Consider the following 16,022-nt stretch of genomic DNA (forward strand, 5'->3'; position numbering starts at 1 on the left):
CATCTGCAGACGCTGCTGCCGCCTTCTCCGGCGCCTGATCTCATCGCGTAGCACTAGCACCATTAGGGCAACCCCTGCGTACAACATCCCTGCCATAGTGTTCAATATCTGTAAAGACGTGGGAGAGTGTGTTAGACCCGACCCCCCGCCAGGTCGGAGAATCGCCCCAGGGGGGTGGCGTGAATCCCGCCCCCGCCGGCTGCCGAATTCTCCGGCACCGGAGATTTGGTGGGGACGGGAATTGCGCTTCGCCGGTCGGCGGGCTCTCCCCGGCGATTCTCCGGCCCGCATTGGGCCGAAGTCCCACCCGTTCTATGCAGGTCCCGCCAGCGTAAATTGGAGTTGGTCCCTTACCGGCAGGACCTGGTGGCGCGGGCGGACTCCGGGGTCCTCGGGGGGGTGGGCACGGGGCGTTCTGGCCCAGGGGGGTGCCTCCATGGTAGCCTGGCCCACGATCGGGGCCCACCGATCCACGGGCGGGCCTGTGCCGTGGGGGCACTCTATTCCTACACACCGACCCAGTAAGCCTTTCGCGATGGCCGGCGCAAAGGTGAACCCCCCCCCCTGCGCATGCGCGGACCCGCGGCGGCCGGCGGAGTCCCTTCGACCCCGGCTGGCGCGGCGGTAAAGGCCTTCCACGCCGGACGGCGGGGCGCAAACCACTCCGGCACCGGCCTAGCCCCTGAAGAGGTGGACGATTCCACACCTTTGGGGCGGCCCGACGCCGGAGTGGTTCACGCCACGCCACTGCACCATTTCTGCCTGCCACGCCGATTCCCAGAGAATCCGACCCCAGAATTCTGAAAATGTCTAAAACTTGTACATAGTGGCATTATTAATCCCAATTTATGTTCACCAATTACATGTAATATTAATTTAACATTTTAATATTAGTTTAAACATGTCCAAACAGTGGAACTGTGATGACCAATGGAGAAAATGTTCCTATTACATTTCTATCACAGATGGATGCAGGAAATGAATCAAGAGCATGCTACTATTGAAAAGCCATGTTAACAACATATATATTAACTAATCTAATTCTCTAAAAGGCTATCTCTAATTTGTCAACTGGTTTAGTGCCAGAACCTCGAGACGCGTGTTTTTGATCAATTTTTAAAAGTACAAAAATACACAATTAATAATGCTTACATTTCAAAATTAAATCGCCTTCATGAGAATTGGGGAATTGGACTGGGAGAAACAATCTCAGCCATTGCAGAAATTATGGTGGTAATAGAAAACACAAGAAAATTAGGGAGCTACATATGGTTGCAGCAATGGTATATTTACTTCTTTCCATTAATGCCAGCAAAAATATCAATATGAGCTTATACTGGCAAAGGCAATGTCTAGATCTTCTGGTCAGCGGCAAAGTTGAGGCATACACCAATGACCGCATGTGGGAGTGCTTCGTAACCTTTTTATGTTGGGGCAGCTGGGACTTCCTCCGGGAGGGAGTGAGCAGAGCTTGGGAGGAGAGGGGGTGGTGAGTAGCAGAGCTTGGATGGGGGGAAAGAAGGACGTGGCCATGGCTTGGGGGGGGGGGAAGAGGAGGGTTGAACAGAGCTTGGGAGGGAGCGGTGGGGTGAGCTGAGATTAGGCAGGGAAGAGAGGGTAAGCAGAGCTTGGTGGGTGGGAAGGACGTGAGCAGGAGTTGGGAAGAAGAGGAGTGCGTGAGTAGAACTTGGGAAGGAGTGGTTGGGTGAGCAAAGTTTGGGCAGGAAAAGGAGAGGATGAGCAGATCTTGGTGGAGGGAGGAGGAAGTCAGCAGATCTTGGTTGTGGGAGGGAGTGAGGAGAGCATGGGAGTAAAAGCTGAGAAGAATCTGGTGGAATCATAGAAGTGGGACAGCAAGGCAGGGGCTGAGCAGAGTAGGCAAACGACTCAAATTTCCATGTGACAGGTCCCGACAGGATCATCAGCATTTGCTCCGGCTAAGCCATTTCTGCAGAACTGCATGTTCTGGGGCCGGATTCTCTACACTCCAATGTCGAAATCGCGTCCGGCGCCGGAGCAGAGAATCCACTTTCACGCATGAAATCAGGACTGGTGCCGGTTCCCCGGCCCTTGAAAAGCAGCATACTCGGGAAGTATGCCGCACCACATATCCCCTACCTGTGGTCATTGCTTGAGGTCCACCCCGTCATTCTCCGCCCCCGACAGGCCGAAGTCTTGACGGCGTGGACCACTTATTGTCCTGCCATTCGGGATACTCGCGTGGTGGCTGCAGACTCAGTTCGTGGTCTCCATGGTCGGATGCAGTCCGGGTCGGGCACGCGGCCAATCAAGGCACTAGTTAGGAGGACAAGCTCCGTGGTCTGAGTTTGCCATGAAGCATGGCGCCACCGCTGGAGGTCGCCGCTGTACACATGCGCAGCCTCTGACCTGGAAGTGCGGGGCCCTGTACCTGCAGCTAAAGCTGCTAGATTCACGGTGGGTCCATGCTATCCCTCCTGCAGGGCTATGAATATATGGCCTTTTCACGCCAGTTCTACTGGTGTGAAAGGCCAGTTTTTATGATGGCGTGGGAACATAGTCACTGAAACGGAGAATCCAGCCCTGGTTTTCAGTGTAAGCTGTTTTTTAGTCGATATTGGGATTGGATGATCCAGGTTAATATTTCTGTTACTGTCACTGACCAGAAAAAAAATACCCAAAAAGATCTTTTTATATTATTTTAAATTCAACATTGACATCTTGAAAGATTTTTAAAAGAACAAATTCAAATTAAAATCTAGTTAAAGTTAATGTGAAAATATAAAACAATTTGAGAAAACATCTTGCATTATCGAGAAGCATAAGATTGCAAAATGTTAGTTGAAGCACACAATATTTTTTGAAAAGGCTCGCTGAATTATTAATAAGTATAACATGGAATCAATAATACATGGCAAACATACCTTTAATGCACAATATTGGTATCTTGTAATTTGGTGGTTTCTGTCACTATAACGATCCAGAGGAGTAAACATGACACTAAATGGCCCTGCCCATTGGCTGAACAAGATAAAAAGATGATGACGTAAACTCTGTTGTGGGAATAGGAATCTGCGGTGATGTACTACATAGGGAAAAAAAAAAGATTAATCTCTACTATTTGAAAGAAGCTAGATGACAAAATTGCAGGAGTGAATCAGTTACATGCTTCAGATGACAAATAAACTATTTAAAAATGCAATACCTCATGCTTTCATAATGAACCTGATAAAATATTGCTTTGGTATGGGTTACTCCTGGCACAAATGATTTATAGCTATTCTGTTACTGTGCTTTGCACAATACCAGGTAAGTAGATGAAATCAATTATTTTGTCAACAGTACAAGAAAGATTTACTAGGATGCTACTGGGACTTGATGGTTTGAGTTATAAGGAGAGGCTGGATAGACTGGGACTTTTTTCCCCGACTGCGTAGAAGGTGATCTTATAGAGGTCTATAAAATAATGAGGGGCATAGATAAGTTAGATTGTCAACATCTTTTCCCAAAGGCAGGGGAGTCTAAAAGTAGAGGGCATAGGTTTAGGTTGCGAGGGGAGAGATACAAAAGGGTCCAGAGGTAATTTTTTTCATACAGAGGGTGGTGAGTGTCGGAACAAGCTGCCAGATGCAGTAGCCGTGGCGGGTACAATTTTGTGTCTTAAGAAGCATTTAGACAGTTATATGGGAAAGCTGAGCATACCGGGATATGGGTCAACTGCTGGCAATTGGGACTAGCTTAGTGGTAAAAACTGGGTGGCATGGACAGGTTGGGCTGAAAGGCCTGTTTTCATGCTGTAAACTTCTACGACTCTATGATGCAGCCAAAATCCAAAATATAAAAGCTTTTATTGAAACTTTCAGCTGGTCAAGATTGGGACATAGCCTATTGAAGTAATTTAAAATCTATTTTGAAAATTAGTTATGGCCAAGATTCTCTGACCTCCTCGCAGCCTGTTTCTCGGCAGTGGGAGGTGGCCCGTCATTGGCCGGGGGGGGGGGGGGGGGGGGGGGAGAGACACCTTCTGGTCCCGCCGATGTCAATGGGATTTCCCACTGAATCCACCCCACACCACCGGGAAACCTGTGGCAGGGGTGCCGTCGTCGGGGCGGGAAGATCCCGCGGTGTGAACAGCCAGAAGGGCTCGCCCACAGTCAGTATTTTAACACTCCATAAGATTGAAACAAGAAGCTTAATCGTGATGGAGAATTAAATAATATTCCTGGAATTGCCATTGCAAATTTAAAGTTTCCATTAGGTCATTTTGAACAGAACTGTGATTATGGCATTTATCTTTTTCCTGTACTATATTCATTTTTGGTCCATTTTTGTATTTACTGAATATAATATCTTATTCAGGCATTTTGTTTAGTTTCTACTTGTTTGTTAGGTAAAAACGTAAATTGTGCCATTAAAATCTCCCCTGTGGAGGATGTGGGCACGAACGTTGGTCAAAGTTGCCGACCTGCTTCATTATTATTGGGCGGCGAATGTGGACAAGGTGCGGTGGTGGTGGGAAGAAGAAGGGGTAGAGTGGCTTGGGGTGGAAGTGGAATCTAATAAGGGGTCTAGTTTGAGGGCTGTGGTGATGGCAGCATTGCCAATGGCTCCGAGTAGGTATTCAGGGAGCCCAGTGGTGCAGTCCACGGTGAAGATATGGCTGAGGAGACATTTTAGGACGGAAGGGATGTCAGTCCTCATGCCGTTGTGCGAGAATCATGGGTTTGAGCAGGGGGGGATGGATAGTGTATACAGGAGGTGGAGGGAAAGGGGGCTGGTCAAGGCGAGGGATTTGTATTTGGAGGAAGGGTTCACCAGTCTGTAGAGCTGCCGAGGGGGAGTGAGTTCAGGTATCTGCAGGTTAGGGACTTTGCGTAAAAGATCTGGAGGTTGCCAGGATACACCATGCCAGAGTGACTACTGTTTCTAGATGTGGAAGGGGAGGAAAGAATTGGAGATATATACAAGTGGTTGGGGGAGCAGGGAGGTGAGCGGGTGGTGAGGATCAAGGAGAAATGGGAAGCGGAGTTGAGAGGGGAGATCAATTGGGGAGTATGGAGTGAGGCATTGCAAAGGATAAACGGGACCTCCTCCTGTGCAAGGATGAGTCTGATATAGTTTAAGGTGGTGCACAGGGTGCATATGACTCAGGTGAGAATAAGTGGGTTCTTTCAGGGGGTTGCAGATGAGTGCGAGAGGTGTGGGTGGAGGCCAGCGAATCACGTGCACATGTTTTGGGGTTGTGAAAAATTGGGACGATTCTGGGCGGGAGTGTTCGCTGTCTTAGCCAGGGTAGTGGAGGAGGAGGTGGACCCGGGCCCTTTAGTGGCGATATTTGGGGTTTCAGAGAAGCCGGAGCTCATGGAGAGGAGGAAGGCCGATGTCGTGGCCTTCGCCTCTCTGATTGCAGGCTGATGAATTTTGCTGGAGTGGCAGTCGGCATCGCCACCAGGGATAGCAGCTTGGTTGGGTGACCTGTACGATTTCCTGCGGTTGGAGAACATAAGGTATGAGTTAAGGGGGTCTTCAGGGGGGTTTGAGAAAAGGTGGGGGATGTTTGTGAAGTATGTTTCCCGGGGTGTTTATTGGCTGTCACCTGCTTTGATACACGTTTGTGATAAAATACATTAAAAAAAACTAACGTTGGTCAAAGAAAGGACCCGATGCAGAAATGGCAAGCAAGAGCAGATATAGAAAGCAGATGCATGTGCCATATTGTTTTGAGAAAATGTAAATTTTAAAATGCTGTATTCAGTGGGGTTGTATAAGATACTGATGGTTAAATCCAAATACTGGGATTTTTCGTCAAAATTATTAAACTTTGAAGAAGGCAAAACAGAATGATAAAAATACAACGAAACAGCCTGCTGATGTGGTGATAAAACATGTTTAAGAGATGGATACAGCCAAATTGATATTCAATTGTAAGGAATATTAGCTCACTCTGTAAATAATTAGTGCTGAGTAAAATTAAAACATACTTCATTAACAATGGTACATGTCAAATGAGTTGCACTTAGACATTCAAAATTTATTATAATTCAAATCTAGAAACATATATGAACAATCAAACTACTGGCCATGAGCATCAAGGTTTAATTAAAGGAAGTAGTCCATTCAGTTTTGGTATTGGTTCAAAAATGTATTTATGCCATTGAGTGTAAACTGTTATGCAAGATCAGAGCACACACAATTCTATTGATGTGAAACTGATAAACTGATGAGAATAACTTACATCAGAGTTTAAACATTTTTGATATGGCATATGTGCTACAGCTTAATGAATAGGGAATGTAGACAGTGAGCAGACTGCTCCAAAAATTCAGTTTTCATTCAGCAGTCTATTTGTCTTCATTTTTACTCCCCTTACTGCTCTCCTGGAAGGAGGAGCCTTCGTCAGGAACAATACGGCCAATTATAGATCTGCTACTGTTACCGAGCTGACATCGGTAACTGAATATGATAGAATTCACAGTGCAGAAGGAGGCCATTCGGCCCATCGAATCTGCACCAGCCCTTGGAAAGAGCACCCTACTTAAAGCCACACCTCCACCCTATCCCTGTAACCCCGCCTAAACGTTTTGGACACTAAGGGCAATTTAGCATGGCCAATCCACCTAACCTGCACATCTTTGGACTGTGGGAGGAAACCGGAGCACCCAGAGGAAACCCACACAACCTGCAGACTCTTCATAGACATGACACAAGCCGGGAATCAAACCTGGGACCCTGGAGCTGTGAAGCAACGGTGCTAATCACTGCGCTACCATGCTGCATTAAGGTTCAAAGCTGGGACTTGAATGTACCCGTCAGTACCATTTCAGACTGTTTTTTATTAAATGGAGATTAAGGCATAAACTGAGGCTCAAATATTTAGGTTTGCCATCATTCAACCATCCCACTTCAGGAACATAAACTCAAATGAAATTTGCGAGTAATTTAATTTACTACGTAACTTGAAGGTAGAAATTACTTACATGACGTAAGTTGTTGAATTCTTAATGTACTTATAAGACTCCCTCTAGGAAGGCGGCACAGTGGCTAGCACTGCTGCCTACAATACTGAGGACCTGGGTTTGGCCCCGGGTCACCGTCCATGTGGAGTTTACACATTCTCCCCGTGTCTGCGTGGGTTTCACCCTCGCAACCCAAAGATGTGCAGGCTAGGATGATTGGCCACACTAAATTGCCCCTTAATTGGAAAAAAATAATTGGGTACTCTAAAATTAATTTTTAAAAAAGACTCCTTCTCGACATTTTAATCAGTTTTTAATCAATTTATTTTAAAATAACACTAGATTGCTAGGATATGTCTTTCTTCTGGGATATAATCATAAAATTCATGACAAGGTGGTTTAAAGCTAAATCAAAAAAAATGTATTCAACACAAACAATCATGAGAATGTGAAATGCACTGTTCCAGTAGGCCTTACAATCAACTGGGATATTTAAAAACAGACATTTTTGGAGAAAAAGGTGTCTAAATGGTAAAATTGACATGGCTAACTGAAAAAAAAGCAGTGCCACTGGGCCAAAAAGGCTATTCCTGTTTTTGTGTTGATAAAACAGTGGACTGAGTGTCATCAAAAACTATTATCACTAATACTATTCTTTATCCCACTATTATGTGAAGAACTTTACTAGTGTATACAATTGCCTTTACACAAATGTGCCCATGACCTAGAAAAGGTCCAAGCCTGATTGGAATTGAACATGTGTGGAACATTGTGCTTCCACAGTTGGTCTTTTTGACATTAAAAAATCCAAAGTATTTCCAGCAGTATAGCCATCTATCTTAGCACTTACTATTATTAATAATAATCTTTATTGTCACAAGTAGGCTTGCATCAACACTGCAATGAAGTTACTGTGAAAAGCCCCTCGTCGCCACATTCCACCTCCTATTTGGGTATACAGAGGGAGAATTCAGAATGTCCAACTCATCTAGCAGCACGTCTTTGGGGACTCGTGGGAGGAAACTGGAGCACCAGGAACAAACCCACGCAGACACGGGAAGAACGTGCAGACTCCGCACAGACAGTGACCCAAGCCGGGAATTGCTGTGAAGCAACAGTGCTAACCACTGTGCTACCGTGCTGCCCGTTTACTAACATTTGTAAACTCAAATTAACAAGCCAGGTTCAGCTCAATTACGTTCACCTCAGCTCTTTACAAGCACAAAACAAAGTTCCAGTGTCCTCGGACTTTTAAATTCCATTTGAGTCCATTCTCATTCTTAGGCATTATAAATGGTCTGTTGGCATTCACAAGCTTAAATGTGGGCAATATGTAATCATATATTTCCTATTTCTTGCAGCAGTGGTAGAAAAGTTAAGTAGTACTTAATCAAAACAAAATTGTATTCTGGACAAATCAATAATTACTGCATTATAAGGAATATTAAAAAAAAGTCCCACTGTATCCATCGTTTGGAGAACTTTAAAAATGTATTTAAAAGAATGATAAATATGTGTAACCCTTAACTAAAATGTATTATAGGTCTACTCTGTTTTGTTCAGTCTTGTTGATAGTTTAGGAATGGCTACATTTAAAAATGAGGGGTAATTTTCTGACTTTGGCAGCCCAACGTGCTGGGAATGCATATTGGAAGTATGGGCACACGTTGTTTATCATTTTATAACCACCTGGATTAATGATTAGAAATGGTCCCCAAATTTCTGCTATGTGCTCCATGAAGTTGAAGGTCTCTGCCATCAGTTTGAAGTCAGAGTTAGTTTTTTTGTTTGTCCGAAGTCTTTCAAGCCTTTTTATTAGAAAATACTATAAAAAAGGTTTGGTAAGATTTAAATTTACTTTTGGAAAATTCAGGACAAAATCTGTCACACAGGGCTCAAGAAATTGACAACCATCCCTCACAGTAGAAAAGGAACAGCACAGGCAGAATGGCTTTACCTGGAACACACTGGATCAAATTGGCTACCATTGCACTAAAATGAGCTCGAATGTCTTTTAGAATTTCAACATCTTTGTCATTTTCTGCCTCCAACAGCATCCTGGTTAAATCGACATACTCTAAGAACAGGGCTCCCAGTGCCAAAGTATCCCGTTCTAAAGCTCCATTAGTACTAGCAAAAAGAAAGAAAACTAAGGTTTATTCAATGCGGATGAAGACTAAATGCCATTTATTTACAACAATGAATTTAAACACAATGGGCATAATTGTCATCTATTAGTTTAAATTGATTTTAAATGGTTAGAAAGTGGTACAAATCTTGCTAGAAAAGCAGTGTGTGCTAATGGTACTGTTTTCCAGAATCAGTCCATTTGTATTATTATTAACAGTTGCAAGAACATTTTGGATGTGTGTATTAGTTGTAAGAGCAGAAAACTGTAGGTTACACTTAAATGGCTTTGGAGGATTAACAAAAAATTGCAGAACAGAGGCAAAACTTCTTGCAATCTTTGGGAAAATCGTTCCAGCCCATTGGCGGCCTTTCTAAAGGCCATTGGAAGAAAGGGAAAAATGTGACTGGCAAACAGTAAAGGGAATATGTAGGCAGGAGTCTGTAGACTAGTAATGTAATAGTTAGCACCTGACCACTTACAAATGGCAATGGGGTGGAATGGTCTCACATGAGATGGTTGTAAAGTGAGCAGGTTTGTTTGCCACTCAATGGCACCATTCCTATAGGTTACCTTTGCAAAATGCTTGGAAAGATTTGGGGGCAGGCTCACGGTGCTGTGACCATTACTTTCACGCATGGTGCAGCCACTTGCTACATGACAGCTGCAGATGTCTGAGCAACAGAATGCCACAAATCTGCATTTGGTTTTCTGAAACTACAGGATCTATTAAGACATGGATGGAGGCAAATAGGTGCAACAGTGCCTACATTCATAATTGCAGTGAGCGCCTTAGCATGCATTCTATAAATCAAATATTAGCCTTGTTGTTGATGTTTTGCATTTGAAGTACCAATCACATATCTAATATTAAATACTGAATTATGTGCAGCATAACAGAAAATGTTGTTCATATTTTCTTTCATTTTATTGCAAACTTACTTGTCACTTATAACCCCAGCATCAGCGAGAAGTTCAAATATCCTTAAAAGCTGCAGTCGCAATAAATCTCGACGTTCACGGCGCTTCTTGTTCTAAAGCAATTATGGAAAACAGAAATCCATACAGACTGAATGGTAAAGCATAACAAGATTACATTTGTGGAAAGTAATAGTAAATTCAAATCTATCTCTGTTGTAAATAAATTTGTGTGCTTTGCTTCAAGGCGGGTCTTTAGCTCATTGTCTGATGGTGCTTCATCCTGAGCTATTTTCTGGCAGTTTTTGCCGATAATAGGTTGCCATTGTCGTCCACTCTCAAAGGAAGGGTAAGGGCAGGCGACCAGAGCCAGAGCAGGAATGCATCCTGCGCTGTTGGCATTATTCTGAGCTACACACTAGCCACTTAGCTAACTGGCCTCTTTCTGTATGCATTACTTCAGATTAAAAAGTCTCTGAATTTCCTTTCTGAAATCAGCACAGAAGTGCCAAAGGGTCAGAGGAGTGGTGGTGGGGAATTGGAAGTATGCAATTTAGTTTGGGATCCAGTTGAGTGCCCCCCCCCCCCAATTTTTCTGCCAATTAAAAATTTAGCCAGAAGTAAGTGTGGTAATATTAAGAACTGGGAAGGAGGGGAAAGGTTTAAGACATGTAATGGCCTCAGGGTGGGATGCAAAATTAAAGAGACTGGTTCCAAAAATGCTCTTCCACCTGCAAAGCAGGACATCAGCGGCTGTCTTTCACCTAGGTATTGGGCATGAGTTAGCAGGAAAAAAGACAAGAGTCCCGTTTTGGGCGCCTGCAGAGCTGATAACGACTCTGTAATTAAACAGGACTTTGTTGTTTTGGGGTCTCTGCGGGAATGCCCCACCAAGGCCACACTTACCTCACTTCCTGCAATGACAATCTGTAAAATCCCCACTATGGCCTCCGGACCCCCCCCCCCCCCCCCCCCCCCCCCCCCCAACGGCCCACCTTACCGATTACGGAGTCCTCAAGCTCCCCCCTCATCCCACCTCATAAGGGCAGAGCCCCTCCGGGCCCAATACCCAGCATGGGCAACATGGCACCTTGGCACTTCCGGCCTGGCAGTGCTACCGGGGCACCCTACACTTCCAGGATGACACTATCAGGGTGCCCAGGTGGCAGTGACAAGGTGCAAGGATGGCAGTGCCAACATGCCCAAGATGCCCGGGTGGCATCTCCCCAGAGCCTGATCACCCGGGAGCTTCCAATCGCCTGAAGGACACCCCAAGTGGAGTTACGCCTGGTCAACGTTTATGGAAGCCCGTGCTAAATGGCGCTACGGTGAGGTATAACAGGCGTGGCGGGTTGATCCCGGGCCTTGGAACATTCCAGCGCAGACATATTTAAATGAAGCTAACTGTTCACTTAAACATAAAAATCTGGAATAAGCACAGTGTTGGCCAGTCCAGATCGCAACGTCTCGCGAAATCTCGTTAAATGTTACGAGGCGTCCTCAGTGTCGCTCGCACCCTTGCGAGAGGCTTAGAATCATGGAATTTACAGTGCAGAAGGAGGCCATTCGGCTCATCGAGTCTGCACTGGCCCTTGGAAAGAGCACCCTACTTAAGCCCACGCCTCCACCCTATCCCTGTAACCCAGTAACCCCACCTAACCTTTTGTACACGAAGGGGTAATTGAGCATGGCCAATCCACCTAACCTGCATGTGGCGCTAACAATTATAGTCAAAGACGAGAGACAAGTTCAATCGAGGCTTTATTGCTGTGTGATGCTATTCCTCCAGCTGCAACTGAAGACTAGAGTCTGAGTGACTCACACGCATATTTATACACAAGCTCCCTGTGGGCGGAGCTAGCCGGCAGAGGCTTACCGGAGGAACCTATATTACAGGTACAGCCATACATTCCCCTACTGCAAGTATGCATATCTACAGTGGTTATCACCACATTCACCCCCTGTAAAAATGAGTCCGGCGGGGGTGACGTATAACTGTGATACAAAGGATGAAATATTTACAAAATGGTCCAAACAAAGAAAACCAAGAGTCCATCCGGTCAGCAGGTTACAGGTTGAGCCGAACTGGCGGTCGAATGTTCCGCTGTGATCGGCGTAGCTGTGGTGGCGACGTCGGTGCAGGTGCTGGCGGTGTTGGTGCTGGCTGCTGGCGAGATGTCTCCGAGAGCGAGCCGAAATCTTCTGTGTCCTCCAGTGTGGGCAGGGGGACGAGGGATGGACCTGGTGGGGACGAGGGATGGACCTGGTGGGGACGAATAGGGGGGCATCGGGGAAAAGGAGGGTGGCGCGGGGGGGGAAAGGGGCGTGGGCATGGGATCGGCACCCGAGGGAGCCAGGTCCCAGAGCGAGACTGTGTCGTGGCGGCCATCGGGGAACTCCACGTAGGCATACTGAGGGTTGGCGTGGAGAAGGCGTACTTTGTCCACCAGGGGTTCCGCCTTGTGGTGCCGGACATGCCTACGGAGAAGGATTGGGCTCGGAGTCGTGAGCCACGTCGGGAGCGACACCCCGGTTGTAGACTTTCTAGGGAAGGCACAAACACGTTCATGGGGTGTACTGTTAGTTGCGGTGCACAGTAGTGACTGAGTGGAATGGAGCGCGTCAGGGAGGACCTGCTGCCAGCGAGCGGCTGAGAGGTTCCTGGACCGTAGGGCCAGCTGGACTGCCCTCCATACCATCCCGTTCTCCCTCTCTACCTGCCCATCTCCCCGGGGGTTGTAGCTGGTCGTCCTACTGGAGGCGATACCCCTGCTGAGCAGGAAATGACGCAGCTCATCACTCATGAATGAGGATCCCCTGTCACTGTGGATGTAGTCGGGGAAACTGAACAGGGCGAAAATGGAATCCAGGGCCTTGATGACGGTGGCAGACGTCATATCCGGGCATGGGATGGCGAAGGGGAACCTAGAAAATTCATCTACCACACGAAGGATGTAGGTGTTGCGGTCGGTGGAGGGGAGGGGCCCTTTGAAGTCCACGCTGAGGCGTTCAAAGGGGCGGGACGCTTTCACAAGGCGCGCGCGATCTGGCCGGTAGAAGTGCGGCTTGCACTTGGCACAGACCTGGCAGTCTCTGGTGACTGTCCGTACTTCCTCGACGGAGTAGGGCAGATTGCGGGCTTTGATTAGATATTACAAGCGAGTGACCCCCGGATGGCAAAGGCTCTCGTGCAAGGCACGGAGCTGGTTCACTTGTGCGCTGGCACATGTACCTCGGGAGAGGGCGTCTGGGGGCTTGTTGAGCTTGCCGGGGCGATACAAGATCTCGTAGTTAAAGGTGGAGAGCTCGATTCTCCACCGCAAGATTTTGTCATTGTTGATCTTGCCCCGCTGCGTGTTGTTGAACATGAAGGCTACCAACCGTTGGTCAGTGAGGAGGGTGAATCTCCTGCCGGCCAGGCAATGCCCCCAGTGACGCATCGCTTCAACTTCAGCCTGGGCCTCCTTTTCAACAGAGGAATGTTGAATTTCGGAGGTGTGGAGGGTCCGTGAAAAGAATGCCACGGGTCTGCCTGCCTGATTCAGCGTGGCTGCAAGTGCGACATCTGAAGCGTCGCTTTCTACTTGGAAAGGCAGTGTCTCATCTACTGCGTGCATCCCGGCCTTGGCTATGTCAGATCGAATGCGGGCGAAGGCCTGTTGTGCCTCGACCGAGAGTGAAAAATGTGTGGACTGGATAAGTGGGCGGGCCTTGTCCGCGTATTGTGGGACCCACTGGGCGTAATAAGAAAAGAACCCAAGGCAGCGTTTGAGGGCCTTGGGGCAGTGGGGAAGTGGAAGCTCCATGAGGGGGGCACATGCGGTCGGGGTCGGGCCCCAGTAGTCCGTTTTGGACTACGTAGCCAAGGATGGCTAAGCGGTCTGTGCAGAACAAGCACTTCTCCTTGTTGTACGTGAGATTAAGGAGAGATGCGGTGTGGAGGAATTTAGAAAGGTTGGCGTCATGGTCCTGCTGGTCATGGCCGCAGATGGTGACATTGTCGAGGTACGGGAAGGTGGCCTGCAGTCCGTACCGGTCAACCATTTGGTCCATTTCTCGTTGAAATACCGAGACTCCATTCGTGATGCCGAAGGGGACCCTAAGAAATTGGTACAGACGACCATCTGCCTCGAAGGCAGTGTAGGGACGGTCCGATTTACGGATGGGGAGCTGGTGGTAGGCGGATTTCAGGTCAATAGTAGAGAAGACCCGGTACTGTGCAATCTGATTGACCATATCAGAGATGCGGGGGAGGGGGTACGTGTCGAGCTGCGTGTATCGGTTGATGGTCTGGCTGTAGTCCACGACCATCCTGTGCTTCTCCCCGGTCTTAACCACTACCACGTGGACTCTCCAAGGGCTGTTGCTGGCCTCGATGATACCCTCCCGAGGCAGCCGCTGGACTTCGGACCTGATGAAGGCCTTGTTCTGGGTGCTGTACCGTCTGCTCCTGGTGGCGACGGGCTTGCAATCTGCGGTCAGATTGGCAAAGAGTGAGGGAGGCTCGACCTTGAGGGTCGTGAGGCCGCAAACGGTGAGGGGAGGTAGGGGTCCGCCGAATTTGAGGGTGAGGCTCTGGAGATTGCACGGAAGTCCAGGCCTAGTAAGAGTGAAGCGCAGAGGTTGGGGAGAATGTACAGACGGAAACGGTCGAATTCCACGCCCTGCACAGTAAGTTTAACCAGGCAGAAACCCCGGATCGGGATAGAGTGGGAACCGGAGGCGAGAGAGATCTGCCGGTTGGCGGGATGGATCGCAAGGGAATAGTGTCTTACCGTGTCCGGGTGGACGAAGCTCTCGGTGCTCCCGGAGTCGATGAGGCAGGAGGTCAAGTGGCCGTTGACCAGCACCAATGTGGAAGAGGGTGCCAGGTTGCGAGGACGCAACTGGTCGAGCGTAACGGAGGCGAGTAGCGGGTGATCAGCAGTCGCGTCAGATGAGTCCGACGAGGAGCGGTAGTGACCCGTTCCCGTGGCCCCGTCCCGGGGGAGGACAAAATGGTGCCGTCTAGAGTACCTGTGTGGGAGAAGATGGCGGCGGACAAAATGGCGGCGCCCATGGAGCGCACGTTGTGGGGTCAGGACAAAATGGCGGCGCCCATGGAACGCACATGGCGGTGGGGGATGAAGATGGCGGCGCCCATGGAGCGCACGTGGCGGGGGCGGCGAAAGATGGCGGCGCCCACTGATCACACGTGGGGTCGGGGGAAGCGGACGGTAGGGCCCATTGTGCAATCGGCTGAGACGAGGGGACCGGTGGTGCGATAGCGGCAACCGTCCGGGACTGACACACCGCTGCAAAGTGGCCTTTCTTGCCACAAGCTTTGCAGGTCGCGGTGCGGGCCGGGCAGCGTTGGCGGGGGTGCTTCTGCTGACTGCAGAAGTAACAGTGGGGACCCCTAGGGAGTGCAGTGCGGTGAGCAGCGCAGGCGTAGTGCAAGGAGGCGGCTGCTGGGGGGTCCGGTTGCGGGGTCCACGAGGGGTAGGACGGGTGAGCTTGGGGGGCCGTTTGCGAGGTAGGACGGGTGGGCCGAGCGGCAAGCGGAGTAAGTTCGCGCACTACGGGAGGCGGCCGTCATGGAAAGCGCCAGAGTCTTGGTGGCCGCGAGGTCGAGGGCGGCCCCTTCCAGTAGCCGTTGCCGGATGGGGTCCGATGCAATGCCTGTGACAAAGGCATCGCGCATGAGTATAAGTCAGAGTGTTCCGTGGCTGTGAGGGCCCGGCAATCGCAGTCTCGTACCAGAGGTGTAAGGGCCCTCCAGAAGTCCTCAATTGACTCACCCGGCTGCTGGACTCGAGTAGAGAGTTGATGCCTCGCAAACAGGGTGTTCGTCGACTGTGCATAGTTCTCCTTGAGCAGTTCCATAGCTCTAGTGTAGTCAGTCGCATCTCGAATTAGCGGAAAGACACTGGAGCTAAGTCTCGAGTACAGGAGTTGCTTTTTCTGAGCCTCCGTCGGGGGAGGGTCCGCTGAAGAGATGTAGGCCTCGAAAACTGCAAGCCAGTGAACAAAGTCTTTCCTGGCGTGAGGCGACTGCGGAT

General features: G+C 48.7%; 1 protein-coding gene across 4 annotated transcripts in view; it reads right to left on the minus strand.

Moving 5' to 3' along the window:
- The window catches only part of LOC119977793 (protein furry homolog), a 483,675-nt gene that overhangs the window by 231,744 nt on the left and 235,909 nt on the right, over positions 1-16,022 (minus strand). For all 4 annotated transcript variants that reach the window (XM_038819004.1, XM_038819002.1, XM_038819003.1 and 1 more), the window contains exons 25-27: positions 10,006-10,097; positions 8,893-9,065; positions 2,904-3,064 (exon numbers count right to left, since the gene is read on the minus strand). In XM_038819004.1, the coding sequence (XP_038674932.1) occupies positions 2,904-3,064; positions 8,893-9,065; positions 10,006-10,097 (426 nt within the window). The remainder of the gene's footprint in view (positions 1-2,903; positions 3,065-8,892; positions 9,066-10,005; positions 10,098-16,022) is intronic.

This window comes from Scyliorhinus canicula, chromosome 14 (genome assembly GCF_902713615.1).
Source record: "Scyliorhinus canicula chromosome 14, sScyCan1.1, whole genome shotgun sequence".
In the NCBI taxonomy this organism is placed as follows: domain Eukaryota; kingdom Metazoa; phylum Chordata; class Chondrichthyes; order Carcharhiniformes; family Scyliorhinidae; genus Scyliorhinus; species Scyliorhinus canicula.